General features: G+C 55.1%; 1 protein-coding gene across 2 annotated transcripts in view; it reads left to right on the top strand.

The window, feature by feature from the left end:
- Positions 1–25174, top strand: part of KCNAB1 (potassium voltage-gated channel subfamily A regulatory beta subunit 1) — a 39392-nt gene that overhangs the window by 4831 nt on the left and 9387 nt on the right. For both annotated transcript variants that reach the window (XM_021540832.3, XM_031505603.2), the window contains exons 2-7: positions 13112–13155; positions 20002–20039; positions 20330–20409; positions 21513–21557; positions 22743–22787; positions 23556–23599. In XM_021540832.3, coding sequence (XP_021396507.1) covers positions 13112–13155; positions 20002–20039; positions 20330–20409; positions 21513–21557; positions 22743–22787; positions 23556–23599 — 296 coding nt within the window. The remainder of the gene's footprint in view (positions 1–13111; positions 13156–20001; positions 20040–20329; positions 20410–21512; positions 21558–22742; positions 22788–23555; positions 23600–25174) is intronic.

Below are 25174 nucleotides of genomic sequence, written 5' to 3'. Positions count from 1 at the left end.
GTGCCCGGAGCTGGGATGTGCCCGGAGCTGGGATGTGCTGGGATGTGCTGGGAGCTGGGATGTGCTGGGATGTGGTGGAAGCTGAGCTGTGCTGGGAGCTGGGATGTGCTGGGATATGCTGGGATGTGCTGGGATGTGCTGGGATATGCTGGGATGTGCTGGGCTGTGCTGGGATGTGCTGGGCTGTGCTGGGCTGTGCTGGGAACTGGGATATGCTGGGATGTGCTGGGCTGTGCTGGGATGTGCTGGGCTGTGCTGGGATGTGCTGGGATGTGCTGGGCTGTGCTGGGAGCTGGGATGTGCTGGGATGTGCTGGGAGCTGGGATGTGCTGGGATATGCTGGAAGCTGGGATGTGCTGGGATGTGCTGGGCTGTGCTGGGCTGTGCTGGGAACTGGGATATGCTGGGATGTGCTGGGCTGTGCTGGGATGTGCTGGGCTGTGCTGGGATGTGCTGGGATGTGCTGGGCTGTGCTGGGAGCTGGGATGTGCTGGGATGTGCTGGGATGTGCTGGGATGTGCTGGGCTGTGCTGGGAACTGGGATGTGCTGGGATGTGCTGGGATGTGCTGGGCTGTGCTGGGATGTGCTGGGCTGTGCTGGGATGTGCTGGGATGTGCTGGGCTGTGCTGGGATGTGCTGGGCTGTGCTGGGAGCTGGGATGTGCTGGGCTGTGCTGGGAACTGGGATGTGCTGGGATGTGCTGGGATGTGCTGGGCTGTGCTGGGAGCTGGGATGTGCTGGGATGTGCTGGGATGTGCTGGGCTGTGCTGGGAACTGGGATGTGCTGGAAGCTGGGATGTGCTGGGCTGTGCTGGAAGCCGGGCCGTGCCGGGCTCGGCCGCTGCGGGGCCGATTTGGGGCCGTCAGCAATTCCCAAATAACCCTTTTTGCCGAGCCCTGCCCGCGCATGGGCACGAGGGGCCCAATTTGGAGAGCGCAGCTATCTATTTGTGCTCATCCATAATTGATGGAGGCAGCTTTGACCATTAACTGCGGCCCGAGCCTAAACAAAAAATGTTATCTGCAAAGGCAAATTGGTGGAGTTCATCCTCCGGGGAGCCTGGGCAGGGTGAGGAGAGGCCGGGCACCATCCCCCAGTGAAACCCATCCTTCCCACCCGAGGGGGAGAGAATCTTCCCCCATTAGAGAAGTGTCACTAACGTTTGTAAGATAAGAGCTGGAAAACAAGGGAAGAAGGGGGGGCAGAAAAGGGTTGTGTCCCTCCCCAGCATTGTTTGCAAATTTGGGGGGAGCTGAGCGCGTGGGGATGGTGAGGGCACAGGGAGGAGTGTGTGGAAGAAAAGCTGCTGACATTGGAATTACGTAAAGGTGATCTGGGCAGATAAACCTGGAGAAGGAAAGTTTGTTTCTTCCTCATCCCCTGGGAAAGAGGAGAATTTAGAGTAGGTTTTAAGAAGGAATTGTTCTCTGTGAGGGTGGGCAGGCCTGGCACAGGTGCCCAGAGCAGCTGTGGCTGCCCCCGGATCCCTGGCAGTGCCCCAGGCCGGGCTGGAGCAGCCTGAGGCAGTGGGAGGTCGGGATGGGTGGCAGGGGTGGCACTGGCAGGGTTTAAAGTCCCTTCCAAAGCTGTGATGGTTCCGTGACTGCGTGCAGCATCCCTCAGCCCTTCCTGGAGGGGTCCTGGAGCAGCTGCCGGGCGCTGGCAGGGGAGGGGATCCAGCCCGGGGGGGATCCCAGCCTGAGAGGGGATCCCAGCTTGGGATGGGCATCCCAGCAGAGCCCCGGGAGGGGATCCCAGCAGAGCCCCGGGAGGGGATCCCAGCCTGGGAGTGGGATCCCAGCAGAGCCCCGGGATGGGGATCCCAGCCCAGGAGGGGATCCCAGCAGAGCCCCGGGATGGGGATCCCAGCCCGGGATGGGGATCCCAGCCTGAGAGGGGATCCCAGCTTGGGATGGGCATCCCAGCAGAGCCCCGGAAAGGGATCCCAGCAGAGCCCCGGGATGGGGATCCCAGCAGAGCCCCGGGATGGGGATCCCAGCCCGGGATGGGGATCCCAGCAGAGCCCCGGGATGGGATCCCAGCCCAGGAGGGGATCCCAGCAGAGCCCCGGGGAGGGGGATCCAGACTGGGGGTGGGGGGGGGGAATCCCAGCACAGGAGGGGATCCCAGCGGAGCTCCGGGAGGGGATCCCAGCCTGGGATGGGGATCCCACGGAGCCCCGGGGATGGGATCCAGACCGGGGGGTGGGAATCCCAGCCTGGGATGGGGATCCCACGGAGCCCCGGGGCTCTGGGGGTGCAGCACATCGAGCGCATCGCCTCCGGCATCCTCCGCTGCTCGGAGCAGCGCGCTGGCAGCAGGGAGGCTTCGGCTAAATGCAGATTCCCGCTGTGGCACCGGGCTGTCCCTGCCCTGGCACGGCCCGGAAAGGGTCCCGGGCTGCCCGGCACCGGCGGGGCTCGGAGCAGCCCGGCCCGGTGGGCTGGGACCGGCACGGTCACCTCGGGCTGCAGAATTCCCTTGGGAATCGCGGGTACCGGCGGCTGTAAGTGGGAGCAGGGATTTCTCAGCATCTTCTTCCCCCTGCGTTTCTGTTTCCAAGCATTAACCGCAAGAACGACCTCACATATTTAGGAAATTGTGGTTTATTTAAGTCTCGCTGCAATTATGAGCAGTTTTAAACTCTCGCATGCAAATGGCACAATTATTTTGGTATCGAGTTCCACATTGTTTCGGTGTTCTCTGCATCAGGCTGACTTTATGGCTCATTGTCTGATCTTCATTTTCCCGCTGCAAATGAAGATTAATCCAGTGAACAGAATGGATTTATGCTGATTTCACAATGCTTTTTCCCCCAGGACTGTAGTTTATAATGGCTACAGGAGTAACTCAAAGGGGAAGGAAAAGAAAGCAGCTGAGGAAACAAAATCTGATGATTTGTGCTGCTTTCACCTTCCCACTTATTTGGGTTTGGACACACATTTATTCGGATTTGGACACACATTTATCCAGGTTTGGACACACACTTATTCAGGTTTGGACACACATTTATCCAGGTTTGGACACACATTTATTCAGGTTTGGACACACATTTATTCGGATTTGGACACACATTTATTCAGGTTTGGACACACATTTATTCGGATTTGGACACACATTTATCCAGGTTTGGGCACACATTTATTCAGGTTTGGCAGAGCATGGCAGAGCGTGGCAGAACGTGGCAGAACGTGTCCTGCTCTGGAGACATTTTGAGGATGAAGTAATAAAAATTCTGTGGCTGTGCCTATATTTCCCTTTTGGCACCAACTTTGCCATAAAAAGCGACAGAGGAAAAGGAAAAACAGCTTCAGCTGTGCTGGCTGGGAGAGGCTGCAGCTGCTCCCCAGAGCCACCCCAGCAGCCACGGAGGGTGGGTGGGCAGGGATGCCCGGCCAGGGGCACCTCCCACCCTCCCGGCTTCTCCAAGCCCATCCAACTGGGAATTTTTCCCAATATTCCATCCCTGCTCTCTGCCCGTGGGAGGCCATTCCCTCCCACCCTGTCACTCCAGGCCCTCGCTCAGCTGCAGGAACGCCCTGGTTTGTCCCTGCCCAGGGATTCATCCCCGCACCAGTGCAGCAGTGGGGTGTGCAGTGCCCGAGGCACCCAGAGCTGCAGGAACACCCTGGTTTGTCCCTGCCCAGAGCCACCCTGCACTGCTGCAATCACCACTGCACGGGCAGCAGTCCAGGGCAGCTGCTGGGCACCTTTTGGGCACCGTTTTGTTCCCGACATGAGCCGCAGAAAGCAGCGTTTGCCTCCCTGCCACCCTGCCATCCTGTCACCCTGCCACCCTGCCACCCTGTCACCCTGCCTCCCTGCCACCCTGCCACCCTGCCTGCCTCCCTGCCACCCTGCCTCCCTGCCACCCTGCCACCCTGCCTGCCTCCCTGCCACCCTGCCACCCTGCCACCCTGTCACCCTGCCTCCCTGCCACCCTGCCACCCTGCCTCCCTGCCACCCTGCCACCCTGCCTGCCTCCCTGCCACCCTGTCACCCTGCCTCCCTGCCTCCCTGCCACCCTGCCACCCTCCCTGCCACCCTCCCTGCCTCCCTGCCTCCCTGCCACCCTGCCTGCCATCCTGCCACCCTTCCTCCCTGCCACCCTGCCACCCTGCCTCCCTGTCACCCTGCCACCCTCCCTGCCACCCTGCCACCCTGCCCCCCTGCCCGGGGACAGCTCCCGATGGCCCGAGAGCCGCAGGGCTTTGGGAGCCCGGGCAGCCACAGAAAACCCAGCACTGAGAGCAGGGAACCAGCCCGGTTAATTAAAGGCCACAATTAACCAATTAACACCCAGCCCCGGCTCCCTGCCAGCCTGAACCCCACGGATCATGCCAAACGGATGTGGCCGAGGTGTCAGGGCCAGCTGAGCATCTTCCAGGACGTGCAGGGCGCTGGTGAAACACAGCAGAGCAGCTTCTAGGCACAGGCAGATGGTGGTGGGACACGGGAACAGCTGGGAAAGAAAAGAGATTTACATCAGATGTTGGGAGAAATTCTTTGCTCAGAGGGTGGTGGAGCCCTGGCACAGAGAACTGGAAGAGCCCAAGGCCAGGTTGGACGCTGGGGCTGGAGCAGCCTGGCACAGTGGGAGGTGTCCCTGCCATGGCAGGGGTGGCACTGGCTGGGATTTAATGTCCCTCCCACCCAAACCATTCTGGGATTCTGCCATTTCTCCCTGCAGGAGCCAGGGATGGAGCTGGGGTCAAGGCCAAGCCAGGTGGCACTGTCCCCACTCCACAGGTGACAGGTGAGGGACGTCAGATGAGCTGCAGCGGGAGAGGGAGATGGGGAGGGTCTCTGCTTCCATCAGGATTTTGGTGTCTCTTGAAACAGCCTCTCTTTTCAGGGAATAAATTACATATTTTATTCATTTTCTGCACAGAAAGGAGCGGTTCTGGAGCCCTGATGGGGATGTTTCTAAGCAACGTTGTTTTCCCACCACCAGCGTCAGGAGCAGTGACTTTTATACTTCTTTTTTTTTTTTTTTTTTTTTTTCATATTTTTGTGGCAATAAGACAAACTCCCTGCAGTTTATATCAGGAAAGCTGTGCCATGGTTTCCCCAGTTTGGCTGCATCCCCCCACCTGCGAGGGGGTGTGTGAGGGGTCCCCTGGGGGTCACCTGCCCCCGGATTGCTGCACTGGGACCATCCCCTCAGGTTTTATTTTGGTAGAGTTTGGATGCTGTGGGCACAAGCACAGACACGGGGCAATGAAACCAGGCTTGGAAGAAACCAAAAGCAGATTTATCTGAATTCTGTGGAGCTCTCCCAAGCCTGGTGATTCTTCTGTGGGTGTGGACTCAAAAATGTTTTAGTCATTGTATGTGTTATTGCAGAGATTTTATTTAAAACTTCTGGTTTTGCATAGGGGGGAAAACCTCTCCTTTTCTGTCTCATTTCTGATAGATGAATGGATGGGTGAATAACTGCATGGATGGGAAATGGAGAGATGGATGGACAGACGGAAGGGTGGATGGATGGATAGATCAATAAATGGATGGATGGATAGATAAATCAATAGATGGATGGACAGACGGAAGGGTGGATGGATGGATAGATCAATAAATGGATGGACAGATGGATGGATAGATCAATAAATGGATGGATGGATAGATAAATCAATAGATGGATGGGTGAATAAATGCATGGATGGGAGAAAAAGAAAAGGAAGAAAGAGAGAGAGAGAGAGAGAGAAAGAAAGAAAGAAAGAAAAAGAAAGAAAGAAAGAAAGAAAGAAAGAAAGAAAGAAAGAAAGAAAGAAAGAAAGAAAGAAAGAAAGAAAGAAAGAAAGAAAATGGATAGATGATAGACAGATGGATGATGGATGGATGGATGGATCATGGATGGATGGATCATGGATTGATGGATCATGGATGGATGGATGGATGGATGGATTGAAGGATGATGGATGGATGGATGATGGATGGATGGATGGATGGATGGATGGATGGATCATGGATGGATGGATCATGGATGGATGGATGGATGGATGTATGGATGGATGGATGGATGATGGATGGATGATGGATGGATGATGGATGGATGGATGGATGGATGGATGGATGGATGGATCATGGATGGATGATGGATGGATGATGGATGGATGGATGGGGGTGTTAATTGAAGAGGCCAAAGCCAAACTGTGCCTGCTGCAAGCAGGGCAGGGCAGCAAATCCCAGCTGGAAGAAGGGAATTGTCTGTAATTGCTCTGTCCTGAAGGACACAGGAACCAGTTGTAGGTTAACGAGGCAATTAAGCAGCACAAGTGTCTCAGGCCATAAATCCCTGCCAGGGAAGTGGAGAGGGTGTAGGTCCTGTCCCTGTGTGGGGTTTGTGCTGCTCTCCCAGCCCTGTGTGCCCTGCAGGAGCTGGGCTGAGGTACAGGGGGTGTGGGACATGGATGGTGGGGGTCTCCTGAGGAGGGGAATTGGAGGATGGGGAAGGTTTCCTGAGCAGGGGAATTGGAGGAGGGTGAAGGTTTCCTGAGGATGGGAATTGGAGGATGGGGAAGGTTTCCCGAGCAGGGGAATTGGAGGATGGGGAAGGTTTCCTGAGGAGGGGAATTGGAGGAGGGTGAAGGTTTCCCGAGCAGGGGAATTGGAGGATGGGGAAGGTTTCCAGAAGAGGGGAATTGGAGGAGGGTGAAGGTTTCCTGAGCAGGGGAATTGGAGGATGGGGAAGGTTTCCCGAGCAGGGGAATTGGAGGAGGGTGAAGGTTTCCCGAGCAGGGGAATTGGAGGAGGGTGAAGGTTTCCCGAGGAGAGGAATTGGAGGAGGGTGAAGGTTTCCTGAGCAGGGGAATTGGATGTGGATGGTGAAGGTTTCCTGAGCAGGGGAATTGGAGGAGGGTGAAGGTTTCCTGAGCAGGGGAATTGGATGTGGATGGTGAAGGTTTCCTGAGCAGGGGAATTGGAGGAGGGTGAAGGTTTCCTGAGCAGGGGAATTGGAGGAGGGTGAAGGTTTCCTGAGCAGGGGAATTGGAGGAGGGTGAAGGTTTCCTGAGCAGGGGAATTGGAGGATGGGGAAGGTTTCCCGAGCAGGGGAATTGGAGGATGGGGAAGGTTTCCTGAGGAGGGGAATTGGAGGAGGGTGAAGGTTTCCTGAGCAGGGGAATTGGAGGAGGGTGAAGGTTTCCAGAAGAGGGGAATTGGAGGATGGGGAAGGTTTCCTGAGCAGGGGAATTGGAGGATGGGGAAGGTTTCCTGAGGAGGGGAATTGCCCTTTCCCACTGCTGGCTGAGGGGTTTGCCTGGGGCTGGGCTGTTTTTGGGAGGATGGAGGTGGCCCTGCAGGGACAGGGACAGCCCTTGGGGCTGCTCCTGGGTCCCTCAGCCCAGGACACTCTGTGCCACTGCCGGGCTCTCCCCATCGCCCTGCTCCAGCATTAATTACAGCCCCACAATTACAATTGTTTTCTTGGGCACGGGGTGCTTTGCAGGGATGTTTAACCCCTGCTTTCTCTCTGTTCTTTGGCTGGAGATCCTCTTGGCTCTGCCCCCATGGCCGTGCCCCTGTCCCCCTGCAGGGCTCTGCTGTCCCTGTGGCCTCAGCAGCGGGTGGTCACTCAGATGTCACCACCTTGGGTTTTTCTCCTAAAGCCTTGATTTGTCTGCCAGAGCTGTCTCATCCCCCCCTGATGAGCCCCAGCTCTTTCCTGGCTCCCCAGGCTGTGCCTGCTCCCCTGGGAGCCCTGTGCTCCGGGCTCATCCCACATCTCTATGTACATATATAAATTACAATTCTTCAGTTCTCCTTCAGCCCTGCCTGCACAGTCAGCACTTGCCCTTCCCAGGGAATAATTCAGCTCCAGATTCCCACAAAAACCATGAAGGAGGCGTGGGGTGAGGGAAGAGGCACAATGGGAATTTTCCACGTCGTGCTGGATCCTCACTGCTGCCCTGGGCTGAGGGAGGTTCAGGCTGAGCACTGCTGCTTTAGGGCAGGATTCTGGGCAGCATCCACTGTAATGTACCATATGAAAGATAGAAAAGCACCATTTAATATAGGTAATAGGCATTGGGGAAAAACTGTGAACATGTAACACGTAATGTACCATATGAAAGATAGAAAAGCACCATTTAATATAGGTAATAGGCATTGGGGAAAAACTGTGAACATGTCACACGTAATGTACCATATAAAAGAGAGCAGCAGCCCTGGGTGGGGGAGACAAGAAGAGGAAGAAGAGGAGAAGGAGTCAGAGAGGATGTCAGGGTGTGTGTGTGCCTCTGCCTGAGCTCTGAGCAAACCACAGCAGCCCCAGGAGAAAATCTTTTAGATAACTTGCAATGAACTGCCTTGAGACCCAACAACAAGAGGCTGCGGAGTTTTTCTATGGAAGGAGGCTTGGAGGAGAGACTTTTCCACTCCACAGAGCCCCTGGGGTTCCAACCCTGCGGGAGTGGGGCAGGGGGAGGCAGGAGCAGCTGGATTGTCCCAGCTGGGAGGTGCCAGCCTGGTGGCTGTGCCATCCTGGCTGTGCCATCCTGGCTGTGCCATGCTGGGGTCCTGCCCTGCAGGAAGGTGCCACCCTGCCCTGCTGGCCCTGCTGGGCTGGCAGCTCCTCGCCAGCCTTTTCCCTGCCTGGCAGCTGGCTCTGGCTGGGCTTGGCAGCAGCTCGGGGGATGCTGCCCCAGCTCCCGGCGGGGCTCCTGCCCAGCCTGGCAGGGAGCGAGGAAGAGCCTTGTCAAGGGAGATGCCAGCCCTGGGTGCCCCGGGGTGTTTTCAGCGCTGTGCCAGGCTCCAGGCTGTGTTTGCTGTGACTCAGAGCTCGCTCTGCTCGCCAGGCTGCTGCTGCGGGGACGTGCTGCCAGCCCAGGCTCCTGTGGGCAGGGAAATGGCACCCTTGGGTGCTGCCAGCACAGCGGGGCCCAGCTAAACCCACCTGCAGAGTGGGGCGAGGTGCCCTTGTCCTTGGCTGTCCCCTGGCCAGAGCCTGGCACCAGGACAGCACGGACACTCTGCTCACCTGTGCCAGGGCTGCTCCCTGGGGAAGGAGACTGGAAAGATTTGAAATGAGCTTAAAATACATCCTAGAGCTGCAGGCAGCAGAAGGACTGGGGTGTCCCTTCTCTCCCCAGAATAAACCAGTGTTCTGTGGGCTGAGGTGGCTGGGGCTGTCCTGCCTTGGAGGTTTTGGTGACCTGGGTGACCTCGGGGGGGTTTGGGCAGGACTGAGAGGGGCTGTGCTGTGCTCTGCCCCAAAACCTCCCCTTCCTGCCCCAAAACCTCCCCTTCCTGCCCCAAAACCTCCCCTTCCTGCCCCTCTCCCCCGTGAGGCTCTGCAGTGGCCAGCATGGCAGGGTGATGCTGCTTGGCTTTCGGAGAGCTCCGAGCTGAGGGGCTGAACGCCTTTGGGCCTTGCCTGTGCTCAAGTTTGGGGAAAAGGCAAGGAGAAGGAGGCAGCTCCAGGCTGGGAGGTGGGATGCAGGCAGCGCTGGGCTCCAGGACGGTTTGGGTGAATGGAGACCAGAGATCTCTGAGGCTGCTCTTGGGGTATCAGGTTTATTAGGGATGGAGAAAGGTCCTGCCTGGAGCTGCCAGAGCAGCACGTGGTGAGGCTTGAGGAGATGGGAGAGGGGAGAGACAAGAGGATGCTCCAGGAGAGGGTGGAGGTCCTATGAGGGGGAAGATCCAAGAGGGCGTCTGGCCCCTCAGAGACCCTTATCAGGGGCTTCAAGGTGGGCTGGAACAAGGCTCAGGCCAATGGGGTCACAGACACCTGATGTTTTAGGGGAGGGTTACAGGTGTGGGGTGAACTGTACATTTTAGGGGGTGAGATGGAACAGTCCACTCGACCCCTGGACCCATCCGTAGGCAGGGGCATTGTCCAGCCAGCAGGGAGGACTGTTCTCATCCTGGCTGTGTTATTTATGAATAATCATATTTATCCATCCTTCCCAACAGTGGGAGCCGTCTGGGGGACGGGGTGGCTGCAGATGCCCCGTGTTCTGTGGGGCTGGCAGCGATCTGTGGGGCAGAGCCTGCAGGGCACAGGGGCTCTGGGCAGGAGAACACGGTGGCTGTGCTCGTGGAAACCAGGAGAGGATGGGCCAGAGCTGCCTCTCAGCCAGCTGCTTTGGCCAGGCAGAGTGATCCTCAGAGACCAGGGGCTCTGCTCTCTCCTCCCAGAGAGGAATTCCATCCCCACATCCCGTCTAACCCTGCTTGCTGGCACTGGGATGCCATCCCCCCGTCCCAGGCCCTTCTCCAGCTCTCCTGGAGCCCAGAGCCCCCCGTGAACCCCTGAGCTCGCTGGCACGGGCTCCCAGCAGTTTCCCAGGGGATGCAGATGCTCTGGATGAGCTGGGGTTGGTTGCCATCACCATTGCCAGCACAGCCTCGGGAGCTGCGGGGCTGCTGCCAGCTCAGCTGCAGGACGGAGCTGCCTCATTGTCCCCGGGATTAGTGCAGGGAAGCACAAAGAGCTTTTGCTGCCCCCTTACTTGGAGACAGCCATCGATTGTACTTGGCACTTGTGCAGCCTCAGGCACGTGTGGGTCTGTCTGTGTGTCTGTCTGCTCCATCTGCATCCACCCGGGTGCTGCAGAATGGGTGTGAAGGTAAATATATCTGAGTATTTGCTCGGTGGGTTTTTGTGACTTTCTTCTGTTTTTGGGAGGCAGAGGAGAAGCAGGACTTGAATGAGGCATTGCAGACAAATTCCTGCTCTGCAGGAGGGAGCAGGGCTGGGCTCGGCGAGCTCTGACACAGCACCAGGTCTGTGCTGGGGCCAGGAGCCCCGGTGTGGCCAGTTCCCATCGGTGTGGCCAGTTCCCATCGGCGTGGCCAGTTCCCATCGGCGTGGCCAGTTCCCACCGGTGTGGCCAGTTCCCACCGGTGTGGCCAGTTCCCACCAGTGTGGCCAGTTCCCATCGGCGTGGCCAGTTCCCACCAGTATGACCATTTCCCATTGGTGTGGCCAGTTCCCATCGGTATGACCAGTTCCCCCCAGTATGACCAGTTCCCTGTGCTGGTGGGGCCTCTCTGCACAGCTGGAGGTGCTCTCCAGGCTCAGCAATCCCCTCCCAGCTCCCTGTGCAGGAGGAATCTCACCCCGCAGGGATTTGGCATTTCCAGCATCAACTTCCCAAAGATCCGGGTCAGGTGTGCGCCGAGCGAATGGCAGAGCTCTGGAAACCCAAACACAGCATTTCTGCCTGGGTTTGTTGGCTGAGCAGGCTCTTCACAGAGCTGTGTGAGGCTCCCTGGAGCAAACCTGGCATGTTTTACCCCAAAAGCTGCCTGGAGTGGGGAGGGACCAGCCCTGGCCTTGTGGCACAGGGGAGATGTGGGGAAGGACAGGACAATCCTGAGGTCTGGGCTGAGACCCTGCAACAGATCCCACAGCCAGGGCGTGGTGGATCCTATAAATCCTATATAAATATATATCAATCCTATAAATCCTATATATATATGTAAATCCTATAAATCCTATATATAAATATATATCAATCCTATAAATCCTCTGGGAAACACCCCAGAGGTGCCCTCACACTGTGTGTCCATGCAAATACATTGATATAGGGCTGTACAAAGGGATGTATGGAGAAAATCTGGATTTGCACACAAATACTGGGGATAGATATATGCAGATATATAGATATATAGATATATCTACTGTGTGTAGATATATAAAGGGTGTGTCCATGAACATATAGATTTCAAGGGTATAGGTGGGCATTTACATCAAAGGTTGCACATAAAGGATATGTATATGCATAGAGCTAGAGGGTGTATGTGCAAAGGGGGTATATAGAGTATATAATGTGCAAATATATATAAAGGGTGTATGTGCAGATGTGTATTTATATTTATGTGGAGAGAGGAGTTCACGGGTGAGCTGTGCCCACAGACTGAACAGCAAAGATCAGGTTGGTGAGAAATAGGATTAAAATCCTATAAAATAATTGGAAGCACTTGACTCCAAGGAGTATTTTGGGGTGGGTGGGCTGTGCCCAGAAGGAATGCAGAAATCCCTGTCCCACATGGGAGTCTGGAATTCCTGCCCTCGGTGCTGCAGCTCTGGGGCTTTGCCTTTGACCCTCCCAAGGGTTCCAGTCCTGCTGGGGAGGATTTGTGCTGCTCTGGGCATGGATGGGTTTGGTGGGCAGGCTCCAGCTGTGCTTGCACTCAAAAGATGGGGAAAAAAAGAAAAAGAGAAAAAAAAGGAAGAAAAATTAGAAAAGGAATAAAGAAGAAAAAATAGAACACACACACTAAAAAAGAGGTCAGTGCCTGCCCTAGCTGTGCTGGGAGCCTGGGGGCTCGTGGGGCTGCAGATGCAGCTGCAGCTTTTCCAACAGAGCTGCAGCTCAGGCTCCCGTGCCTCCCAGCATCTGACATTGCCATCAGCAGCACTAAATTTGGGTGCACTGAGGGGTCCTGGAGGGGTGGGGTGGGAGGATGGGCAGTCCTGCCCCAAGCTCTGCCCGGTGCTGGGCTGCTCCTCCTGCCCCCCGGGACGCTCCTCAGGGAAATTGTGCTGTAGGGATGAAAACCTGACCCTGCCAGGAAATCCAGAGTGGAAAATGGGCCGGGCTGAAAGCACAAAAGCACAGCTCACAGCCTGAGTGTGCTGTCCCACCCTCCCCTGACCCTGCCCGGGGCCAGCTGGGCTTCTCCTCCTGGTTTATTTTCAATTTGGCTGCAAACAACTCAGCAGGAGCAGCAGGAAGCTCAGGGACTGTTAAAGGTGCCTGCAGCAGAGGGGTGGGCAGTGATTTATTCCTGCTCCTGCCCCATGGCAGGGGTGGAAGGGGATGAGCTGTGGGGCCCTTCCCACCCAAACCACCCTGGGGTGCTGTGGGAATGGTTGTGGCAGCCCAGCTGATGGTGGGTGTGAGGTACAGCTGAATGTATTTGGGTTTATTCCCAGCCCTGAGCACTCAGGGAGGAGGAGGAGGAAGATGAGGAGGAGGATGGCAGCACCTTCACCCTTCCCCAGCTCGAGTGCCCGGGTCCCTGTGGGAGATCTGCCCCTTTTGGAAGAAAGCAGCATCTGGGCAAAAGCTGTGCCTGGTCCCCTGCAGCTGCTGGGTTAAGCTGTGTGTCCTTCAAGGGCTGAGTTGCATTTGCTGATTCTCTTCTTTTCCTTCCAGAAACCTTGGCAAGTCGGGGCTGAGAGTGTCGTGCTTGGGGCTGGGTGAGTACCTGTGGGGTGCCAGGGGCTGGGTGGGTGCCCGTGGGGTGCCAGGGGCTGGGTGGGTGCCCGTGGGCTCTGCCCAGCCCTCGGGGGAGCTGTGGGAGGGTTTGTGCTGGAAAACCCCTGACGTGCCCAGTCCCTGGGAGGAGCAGCCTGCAGGGATCCATGGATTGTCCCCAGGAGCCCCGAGGGCCAGGGCCAGCCTGGGCTGGGGCAGAGCTCCATCCCATGCCATCCATCCCATGCCATCCATCCCATGCCATCCATCCCATGCCATCCATCCCATGCCATCCATCCCATGCCATCCATCCCATGCCATCCCCTGTGTGCCTTGTTATCCCTGCTGGCTCCAGAAGCCCAAAATTCCCTCCCAGAGCTTTATCCCCCCCTTGGGAAGGGCTCTGCTTGGCTCCTGGAGAGCTCCTGCTGCCTCTGCTCAGAGAAGTGCTCTGAAACGCAGCCCCTGAGACACGGAGGTTGTGCTGTGTGCTGGATGGGAGCCCTGCAGGGAGGAGGAAGAGGAGGAGGAGGCTGTGCTCTGCCCTGAGCTCCTCCTGCAGTGCTGGGCACCAGGAGTGGGCTGGGTAGGAGCCCCAGGAAGGGCAGGAGGAGGATCAGGAGCCCCAGGATGGGCAGGAGCCCCAGGATGGGCAGGAGCCCCAGGAGGATCAGGAACCCCAGGAGGATCAGGAGCCCCAGGATGGGCAGGAACCCCAGGAGGATCAGGAGCCCCAGGATGGGCAGGAACCCCAGGATGGGCAGGAGCCCCAGGATGGGCAGGAGCCCCAGGATGGGCAGGAGCCCCAGGAGGATCAGGAACCCCAGGATGGGCAGGAGCCCCAGGAGGATCAGGAACCCCAGGAGGGGCAGGAGCTCCAGGAGGGGCAGGAGCCCCAGGAAGAGCAGGAACCCAAGGAGGAGCAGGAACCCCAGGAGATTCAGGAGCCCCAGGATGGAGGCTCTGCCCCAGCACTGCCCCGTTCCTGGGGCTCACAGGTGCTGCCCCAGGCAGGTGGAGGCACCACCTCAGGTTCCTTGCAGAATGGCTGGGAAAGCAGCAGCAAAGCCAGGCTGAGAATGCATTCATAACACCCTGGAGTGTCATGGCACATTTTGGTTTGTTGCTACAAAGGCAGGGCACGTGCAGTAAAATCAGGTTAAGTCAGCCTGCAGGGTTGGAGGGGATGCTGGCACACTGAAGGGTGGGTGCAGGGGGGATGGAGACCCTCCCCCGGGGTCCTGGGGGTCACAGCAGCCCCAGGCCCAGCCTCAGACTGAGCCGTGCTGCAGGCCTGCAGGATTCACCAATGCTCCATCAGCACAACAATTGCAGGGCTTAATCAGTTGACTAATTTAACATTTATCAAGTGACTCAATAGGATTTGCTATAAGCACAACAGCAGCTTAATTATGCATCTAAGCTAATTACAAATCTAAGATGGCAACGTTCATTCTCCACTTACTCAGAGTACTTAAATCAATTGATGTGCCCACAGATCCAAGGAGTCTGCAGCAAGCTAAAACCTGTGGAACACTCAGGGAAGTGCTGCTGTCTGTAGGCTCACAACCTATGGGATGCTTGGCTTTAGTCACCAGGAAATTTCCATCCTGGGTGCAATTTGGGTGGGTAGTTACTGGAATTTTCTTTGAGAAGTCCAGTTGTAACAATAATATGATTTAACAATTCTATTATTAGGTCAGAACAACCTGGTCTGCTGGGAAGGTGTCCCTGCCCAGCAGAGGGATGGAATGGGATGAGCTGTAAGGTCCTTCCAGCCCAAACCATCCCATGGTTCTGTGATTATTCTGCTCAGGCTGCTCAGACAGGAAAATAAAGCCTTGGGGCTGTTTGTTGGGAAGCAGGAGCTTGGTAGAGCATGAGCTGTGAGAGCAGAGGGTGTTTGGGAAAAGTCCAGGGATCACCTGCCCAGGTGGGCAGTGCCAGGGGAGGGTCTGGGGGGCTCTGCCTGATCACCCCTGCCAGGGCTGGCTGCTGCCAGGGCAGCAATTTGGGTTTAAACTGGAGGGAATTGTGAAAGTCACCCTGCAGCACAAGTGGGAGAAGCAAGGCCTGTTCTGCCAAGAGCTCTTGTGGTTAAAATAGCCCCAGCCTTGGGAAGGACTCGTCAGTGCAGAGGTTTTATTTATCAGTTTTATTTATCAGCCTCACAGCTTCCCCAAGTGCTGCTGGTGTGGTGGAGGAGAAAAAGCCACGGGAAGGAAGTAGCAGCAGGAAAAGAAAGAAAGCAAACAGTTCTGCAGAGCTTCTCTTTGATTTCAAGTGGAACTGCAGCAGCATCTAAATATCCTGAGCCTTTGTGAGAGCAGCTGGGGAGGCTGCTGGGCACCTGCTCCTGCTCCAGCACAGCGAGCCCTGAGCCCAGCCCGGTGGCAGGGAGAGCTGAAATCCAGAATCCAGAACCCCAAATTCCCTGGGATGGGCAGGTGTTTCTCCTGCTGCACAGCACCTTTTCTTTTGGATGATTGGTTTGGCTTGGAAGGACTTTAAAGGTCATCCATGGCAGGGACACCTCCCGCTGTGCCAGCTGCTCCAAACCCAGTGTCCAGCCTGGCCCTGGGCACTGCCAGGGATCCAGGGGCAGCTCTGGGCACCTGTGCCAGGGCTGCCCACCCTGCCAGGGAAGGATTTCTCCCCAATATCTGCTCTAAATCTCCTCAATTTCAGTTCAAAAGCATCCCCCTTGTCCCACATGTCCTCTGCACATCCACCAGGAGTCTGCTCCCAGCTCTGCCTTTCCTCAGCGCTTCTCTCTTGCAGCTCCCCAAAAGATAAATGCGTTTCCCTGCGCTCTCTGCAGCATGAAAATCTAATTTAGGGCTCGCTGAAGTTCCCGGGGACTCAGCACTCTTCCTCAAAAGCCTTGCAAAATCTCAGCGAGCTGGGAGTGTGCTTCATGCTGCGGGAGGAGGAGGGGAGAGGGGCACAGGCAGAAGTGGCAGGGCTGGAGCAGGAGCTGCAGTGCTGCCAGGGAGCTGCAGGAGAGCAGTAATAACAACACAACAATAATGATATAGAACGTAATATCGTGTAATAATGACATAATAATGATATAGAACGTAATATCGTGTAATAACAACACAACAATATTGATATAGAACGTAATATTGTGTAATAACAACACAACAATATTGATATAGAACGTAATATTGTGTAATAATGACATAATAATGATATAGAACGTAATATCGTGTAATAACAACACAACAGTATTGATATAGAACGTAATATTGTATAATAATGACATAATAATGATATAGAACGTAATATCGTGTAATAACAACACAACAGTATTGATATGGAACGTAATATTGTGTAATAATGACATAACAATATTGATATAGAACGTAATATCGTGTAATAATGACATAACAATATTGATATAGAACGTAATATCGTGTAATAATGACATAATAATGATATAGAACGTAATATTGTGTAATAACAACACAACAATATTGATATGGAATGTAATATTGTGTAATAACAACACAACAATATTGATATGGAACGTAATATTGTGCAATAATAACGACATAACAATAATGATATAGAACGTAATATTGTGTAATAATAGTAACACAACAATAATGATATAGAACATAATATTGTGTAATAATAGTAAAGTAACAATAATGATATAGAACGTAATATTGTGTGATAATGACATAACAATCATGATATAGAATGTAATATTGTGTGACAATGACATAACAATATTGATATAGAACGTAATATTGTGTAATAATAACGACATAACAATATTGATATAGAACGTAATATTGTGTAATAATAACGACATAACAATAATATATAACGTTATATTGTGTAATAATAACATAATAATATTATTATATAACATAATATTATATAATAATAACACAGCAATAATAATATATAATGTAATATTATGTGATAATAATAATAATAATAATAATAATAATAATATGTGAGGCCAGAGGGGGCAGGTGCTGCTCCCCTTGCTCTGCCCTGGGTGAGCTTTGGCTGGGGGCTCAGCCCCAGGTGTGCTGGCCCTGGCAGTGCCCGGGTGGGGCTTGCCCTGGCACCACCAGAGCTGGGGCTGGTGCAGGAATGCCCTGGAGCTGGGAATATCCACTGGGAAACCTTTCCAGGGAGGAGGGAGGAAGGGGATGGGCAAGGGCAGCAGTGGGAATCCGTCTGCCTTGGGCAGGGGATGCCTTTCCAAACGGAGCTGCGGGAGGTGAGAGACTTGCAAGGGGGAAAGGAGCAATTAAAAAAAAAAAAAAAATATATATATATTATTTTTTTAATCCATATCTTTCTCCAGTATATCTTTCTTCCCAAATGAGCATGTTGGCTGAGGTTGTGAATCATCCTTGGCTGTTGTTTGAAATGCCAAATGTGCCTTGTGCTTTTTTTTCTTTTGCCGTTTTTAATTGGCACAGGGAGGGGGGCAGCCTGTGCCAGGCCGTGCCTCTGCTTTGGTGGGGTCCCTGCTCCTGAGCCCCCCTTTTCCCCAGCCACAGCAGCGCTTGGGGGCTCACCCTGCTGAGCCAGAGCTCACCCCCCTGCCCACTTTTTGTGCTGATCATGGGGAAAGAGACCCCCTGGCACCCCCCTGGCACCCCCCTGGCACCCCCCTGGCACCCCCTGGCATCCCCAGCCACGTGCCCAGCTGGGCTTGGCAGCTCAGGGTGGGGGATATTTATTTATTTATTTATTTGGTTATTTATTTATTTGGTTATTTATTTGGTTATTTATTTGGTTATTTATTTATTTGGTTATTTATTTGGTTATTTATGTATGTATTTATTTATTTATGTATGTATTTATTTATTCCCTGCACTCCAGGAGCTTTAAGGTCTCTGCTTTGAGGCACACTGAGCTCTCGGGCTGCTTTGTGCCAGGAGGGGGATTCTGAGAGGATGTGCACGCTGTGGGGAGGATGAATAATCCCCTTCCCTCTCACCTGGGCACCTGCGTGCTGCTTATGCAAAGGGGGGAAAAAAAAAAAATCTTTTGGAGATAAACAGTCTCAACCCATTTTTTGGTACAAACACATTTTAATGTATTCCTGTAAAAATAACACCTCTGAAGCTTTAACATGGAAATCAGGCTTCATTTGGTTATTTTTTTTTATCTGCGTGAAGAAGCTTAAAGATAAAATGAAGGCAGGTTTCAGTTTTATCTTTGTTGTGCAGGACCAGAGCATTTAAACTCCAATAATCAGAGAAAATACCTCTCCTGAGGTCTGTAGCCAGCAAGGTGCAGCGGGGGTACTCCTGTCCCATTATTGTTGTCCTTAGAGAGCTAAAGCAAATACAAAATTAGCTAGAAAATGTGTGCTCTTTGCTCGTTTATTTAGTTTCCATTTCATCTCTGATCTGTGGCAAACTTGGCTTTTCCAGCTCGGCTTGTTCTGCGGGAAGTCAGGAGTTGCAGTTTGAACTCAACACTTTGTGCATCTTTAAATAGCTTTATTTGCACTGAGAGAAACCTGACGTATAAAAAAAAAATTCAGATTGGCCTTTTTTGCTTTATTTTTTTTTGAGGGAAGGAGAGCGAGCTGCTGCTGCCGGAGATGAGGAGTGTTGGTGTTCTGAGCTGGGCTGCTCCAAGCTGCCTCCAGCCCTGCTCGGGGCTCCTGTCCCAGCACCCCAGGGACCCCCGGGACCCCAGGGAGCCCATCCCCCTTTGATGAGGGTCTGGGAGCAGCTTTTCCATCTTCCCAAGCACAGGGAAGCTGCATTTTCTGCCCCTTGGCAGCATCACAGTCCTGTTCCATCCCTGCTGCACGGGAGGGTTGGGATGGGTTGGCAGGACCCCCCCAGTGCCACCCTGCCATGGCAGGGACCCCTCCCACTGCCCCAGGCTGCTGCCTCGGGAAATGTGTGCTCCCAAAATAAATACACACAGGCCAAATGTGGGTGCAGCAATCCCATTCCTGTGGGAATCCCTCGGGCTTGGAGCAGCAGAGCTTTAAAGGTCCCTTCTAACCCAAACTGGTTTCTGAGCTGGGAAAATCCCCACGCTGCTTGCACCACGGGATATTTTATGATGTATTTCTTTAAAAGCAATGATCATGAAGAGATAATGCCCCAAGTTTTCCTAAGAATAGACCAGAGTCAGCAACTGAGCCTAAAGTGCAGCAGCTTTAGGAGCCAGCCTAGAGACAGCAGAGCCCTGGGGCTGGGCTGGCCCTGGACATTGGCTTCATGGGAAAGTTCCTGGGGAAAAGTCACTTTGGGTTGGAAATCTTGCCTGTCAGAAGAAATATTTCTCTTTTTAATGTCTTCTTTTTTTTTTTTTCAATTCTAATTTTGGCTTTCAGGATGCTAAATGCTGAAGTACATATTTAAGGAGACTTTCATTCCCCAGATGATGTGTTGTGGCAGCATCACGGGGGTTTTTTTTCCAATTTGTCAAATTGAAGCTTTGGAAAACGATTTCTGATTTGGAAAAGGCTTCGGATTTCAGGGCCTGGCAGTGCCCAAAGCCAGGCTGGACAGGGTTGGAGCACCTGGGACAGTGGGAGGTGTCCCTGCCATGGCTGGGGTGGGGCTGGATGGGATTTAAGGTGTCTCCAACCCAAACCATCCCACGATTTGAATCCAGCTCTATATTTGGGCACCACAGCAACCCCTGGGTGCTGTCCTGAGCCTGTGCCAGTCCCACCCTGGCCAGGTGCCCTGTCCTGCCTGGCTGCAGGAGCTCTCTTGGGGTGCACCACCCCCCGAGCACTTCACCCCATCTAAAACCCATCTAATCCCAAAGGGAATCCTGGGGAAGTCTCAGTTTTGATGTTGAAACCTTCTCGTAGTAACAGATTATTTTGCTTTTTCCAGGGACCTGGGTCACTTTTGGAGGTCAGATCTCAGACGAGGTGAGTGCATGGAGCAAACCCCACTCTGGGGAGGGTTAAATTTAATTTTTAGATCAAACTGTGGCTGCTGGAACCTTCCTGCACGGAGAGACAGCAGTGAGTCACTGCACAGAGCTCTGCCACAACCTCCTAATGAACCTGAGATGGACTCTCATGAACCCCATCCACCCCTCAGGGCATGCCCTGTCCTGTGCTGTCCCCTCCGTCCCCTGGGCTCCTGCAGCAGGAATTAGGAGGTGTCCCTGTGCCTCGGGGCTGGGTTGTCACCTGGCTGTCCCCCTCCTCCCCAGGTGGCCGAGCAGCTGATGACCATCGCCTACGAGAGCGGCGTCAACCTGTTCGACACCGCTGAGGTGTACGCGGCCGGCAAGTGAGTGCCCAGCGGGCAGGGGTGCCCGGGGGCTGGCACAGCCACACCTGGGCAGGGTGTGTGAGAGGGGCTGGCACAGAGCCACACCTGGGCAGGTGTGCCCGAGAGGGGCTGGCACGGCCACACCTGGGCAGGTGTGCCCAGGGGGCTGGCACAGAGCCACACCTGGGCAGGGTGTGTGAGAGGGGCTGGCACAGAGCCACACCTGGGCAGGTGTGCCCGGGGGGCTGGCACAGAATCACACCTGGGCAGGTGTGCCTGGGGGCTGGCACAGAGCCACACCTGGGCAGGGTGTGTGAGAGGGGCTGGCACAGAGCCACACCTGGGCAGGTGTGCCCGGGGGCTGGCACAGAGCCACACCTGGGCAGGGTGTGTGAGAGGGGCTGGCACAGAGCCACACCTGGGCAGGTGTGCCCAGGGGCTGGCACAGAGCCACACCTGGGCAGGTGTGCCCGGGGGCTGGCACAGAGCCACACCTGGGCAGGTGTGCCCGAGGGGCTGGCACAGAGTCACACCTGGGCAGGTGTGCCCGAGAGGGGCTGGCACAGAGTCACACCTGGGCAGGGTGTGTGAGAGGGGCTGGCACAGAGCCACACCTGGGCAGGTGTGCCCGAGGGGCTGGCACGGGGACAGAAACACCCAGAGCAAAGGGAAGGGGACGTGGCTGGGGCTGGGACAGCTCCAGTCACAGATCCCATCCCAGGGGGTGCCAGGCTGGCTGCTCTGAGCCACTGTGGGGTTGGGACATCACCTGTGGGGTGGGGGGAGGAGATCACCCATGGGGTGGGGGGACACATCACCCATGGGATATGGGGGGACATCACCCATGTGATCTGGGGGGACATCACCCATGCTAAACGGGACTGGGGTGACCGCCAGGGCTCCCAGCTGGGCTGGGACAGTGCCCGTGTCCGTGTCCTGCTGAGGGACAGCCCAGGGTCGGGCACCAGGGGAGCTGGGAGGGGGCACTGGGGGGGCAAGAGGCTCTGTGCTGATGGGTCTGGGGTCCCTGTCCCCAGGGGAGGGCAGGGGCAGCTGCAGCTGGGCTGGCTGGGGGCACTGGGCATCCCCTGCCCCCCTCACGCTGGGTTCTTCATGTGCAGGGCCGAGGTGATCCTGGGGAACATCCTGAAGAAGAAGGGCTGGAGGTACAGTATGGCATCCCTGGCCTTCCCTCTGGTTTGGACATTTCCCGTGCTGGGTGGTGCTGGGTGGTGCTGGGTGGTGCTGGGTGGTGCTGTCCCAGCACCTGGTGGGTGCCACGGGAGCGGCCACCCCTTCCCAGTGCCAAGGGCAGGTGCTGGGCTGGCATTCGGGTGTTCCCCGGGGGGCTGTGCCCACCCTCTGTGCCCCCTGTCCCAGGCACACCCTCGCAGTGCCCATTGGCACCTCGCCCTGCCGTGGATGGGGGATGCAGGGCTGTGCCAGGGAGGAGGTGCCAGGGCTGTGCCATCCTCAGAGGATGCACTCAGCCTCTCGTGTGGGGTTTGAAGGGATCTGCTTCACCCCCAGAGCCTCCCGGGTGTCCTGGGCAGGCTCAGCTGGAGGGGGGCTCTGGCAGGGCTCTCTCCAACCCAGCCCAGGGGATTGGGGCCTGATTGAGTGCTTGGTAAGAAATACTCAGGGTGATGTGGAGGAAATGAAATGAAGCCAAATAAAAGCTGGGGAAATTGTGTTATACGTGTCTGGTTATGCAGAGATGCAGCTGGAGGGTGATAAATCTTTGATTTAACATCATGTAGAGTTTACAAATGAATTCAGATGTCTCACACTCGACTTTAATAACTCTGGGAGTGCTGCCTGGCAGTGAGAGGCACGGGGCAGGATAAAGGATAAAGGGCTGGGTGCTCCTCCTCAGCAATTTAAAATGTCTGGGGATTTTGGTCACTTGGATTACCCTGGGTTTCTATCCCAATGTCCAGTCCAAACTCCCCCTGGCTCCATTCCTGTTTATGAGCATATTTTACCACGACAGCTGCAGCAGATTCCACCTTCCATCTTCTGAAGGAGCCAAAGCTCAGAGCCCTGTGCTGCTCTCCCCAGCTGGAGAGGGACAATGCCCTGAGCACAGAGCTGCCACTCCCTGGGGCAGTTGCTGGGGTTTCCCTGGTTGCCAGAGTTCCACTTGCAGGGAATTCCCCCCAGACCAACACTGGAGTCTGTCTGCTCAACATTGCACAGCTGCTCTTGTCAGTTGGAGCATTCCCAGCAGAAATCCTGCTCCCAGCTTTTACACATTGCTGATGGGCAGCATCTGCTTTGTCATTATTGTTGTTATTATTTAAAATATTATTCTTTTTAAAATGATATTAATTTTCCTGTTCTTTTTGCAGGAGGTCCAGTTTGGTGATAACCACAAAGCTGTACTGGGGTGGCAAGTAAGTGGGACAGTCACTGGTCCTGGGGTTTGCTGCCCCAGCCCTACAGCCAGGGGAGCTTCCTGGCACCTGGGGGTGGTTTGCTGCTGTCCTCGCATTTCTGTTTATTTTGCCAAGTGTTTTAAGGGTTTGGAGTTTCTCATCTGGAGAGGAGAAAGATTCAGGGAGAGCTCAGAGCCTGGTGGGGCTCCAGGAGAGCTGGAGAGGGGCTGGGGACAAGGATGGAGGGACAGGAACAGGGAATGACTCCCAGTGCCAGAGGGAGAGGATGGGTGGGAGATTGGGAATTGGGAATTCTTGACTGGGACAGGAACAGGGAATGGCTCCCACTGCTATTGATTGGGAGATTGGGAATTGGGAATTCCTGACTGGGACAGGACCCAGGGAATGGCTCCCAGTGCCAGGGGGCAGGGATGGGTGAGAGATTGGGAATTCCTGGCTGGAATGGGATTCCCAGAGCAGCTGCAGGGGGCAAGGATGGGTGGGAGATTGGGAATTGGGAATTCCTGTCTGGGATGCAATTCCAGAGCAGCTCTGGCTGCCCCTGCATCCCTGGCAGTGCCCAAGGCCAGGTTGGACACTGGGGTTGGAGCAGCTGGGACAGTGGGAGGTGTCCCTGCCGTGGCAGGGTGGGATGGATGGGATTTGAGGTCCTTCCCAACCCGGCCAGTCTGGGGTTCTGTCATTTTGGGGGTGTTTCAGTCAGAGCACAGCTCAGAGCTCCCGGGCTGCTGCACTGTCCCAGCTCTTCCTGTTCTTGCCTTGCAGGGCTGAGACCGAGAGGGGCCTGTCCAGGAAACACATCATTGAAGGTACCTGGGCTGGGTGTGCCTGTGCCAGGGCTGCCCGGGTGGGCTCTGCCCAGCTGGGTCCCAGTGCTCCCCCTGGGCTGGGGCTGTTTGATCCCCGTGCAGGGCAGTGCCCAAACTCCTCTGTGAAGTGCCCAAAATGCACCCAAGGATTGTTTTGGCTCCCCTCAAACAGTGCCAGCGCGTGGGCTGTGCTGACAGCCCCTGCATCCCCTGGCCTCTGCTGGGTTTGGGGGGCTCTCTGCACCCCCCTGCATCCCCTGGGCTCTGCTGGGTTTGGGGAGCTCTCTGCACCCCCTGCATCCCCTGGGCTCTGCTGGGTTTGGGGGGCTCTCTGCACCCCCCTGCATCCCCTGGGCTCTGCTGGGTTTGGGGAGCTCTCTGCACCCCCCTGCATCCCCTGGGCTCTGCTGGGTTTGGGGAGCTCTCTGCACCCCCCTGCATCCCCTGGGCTCTGCTGGGTTTGGGGAGCTCTCTGCACCCCCCTGCATCCCCTGGGCTCTCTGCACCCCCCAGCCCTTCCCCACGGGGCCAGGCGTGCCCAGGGGCTGCCCTGGGAGCTGGGAGGGATGAGGATGAGGATGAGGGCATGATGTCAGCCTGCAGAAATAGCCTCTGGAGGGCTGCCAGCCCCAGCAGGGCAGTGCAGGGCAGTGCAGGGCAGTGCCAGCCCCCAGGGCAGTGCAGGGCAGTGCCCAGCTCTGGGGGATGCTGGGGTGGCACAGCCCCTCCCTGGCTGCAGCTCTGGCTCCTTCCATCCTTGTCCTGCTCTGGGCAAGTTTGACCCTGCAGAGTTTTATCCTGGAGCGTTTGCAGCACCCAGGCCCATCAGGATCCTGGGGCTTTCCCAGGGAGGCAATGCTGGAGGAAGTTTTTCTTGTGGCAACTTTTGGTTGAATTTTCATCTAAAAAAGCTTCTGTGGTGCTGCAGGGGCTCAGGGAGGTGGCAGATGTGTCACAGGCACCCCTGACCCCTCCATTTTCCATTTCTTGTGGAGATACTTTGTGCAATGCCAGAAAAGCACTGGCAGGAGTTGGAATCATTTCACAGAACACCCAGCAAACAACATTAAGGTCAATGAGAGATATTTTATATTTTTATATATAAATTTTTATATATATCTGTGTGCGTGAGAGAGAGAAGAGGATTTTTAACGGTTATTTTCCACAAATCTTCCCAAGAACAAAATGTTTTTATGAATGTTCATGAAGAATGAGTCAAAATAGAGCAGGCTGAAAATGTTGGCTGAATTTTGAGCTGGATAAAATGCCCATCCTCTGCTCACCCTCTCTCACACACTCATCCATAGATATATAAATACATCTGCAGGGGTTTGATGCCATCTCCCATCAGCTCCTCACAGGCAGGCTCCCAAAACCTGGGATTTATGGACTGAAAGGGGCTTGGGTTTGCTCTGGGCAGTGCAGGGGGGCACAGCTCAGCCTGGCAAGGTGAAGCCCTCCCTGGTGCTTTCCCTGTTCCCAGTCACCCCCAGTGCCACCACCCTGCGTCCCTGCAACGTCCCCCTGGAGCAAGAAAGGCTCTGTGACAAAATTCAGCTGGAATGAACTGCAGGG

Source organism: Lonchura striata, chromosome 10 (genome assembly GCF_046129695.1).
Source record: "Lonchura striata isolate bLonStr1 chromosome 10, bLonStr1.mat, whole genome shotgun sequence".
Taxonomy (NCBI): domain Eukaryota; kingdom Metazoa; phylum Chordata; class Aves; order Passeriformes; family Estrildidae; genus Lonchura; species Lonchura striata.
The sequence above is the reverse complement of the archived record's forward strand: the minus strand, read 5'-3'. Positions and strand labels throughout refer to the sequence as shown.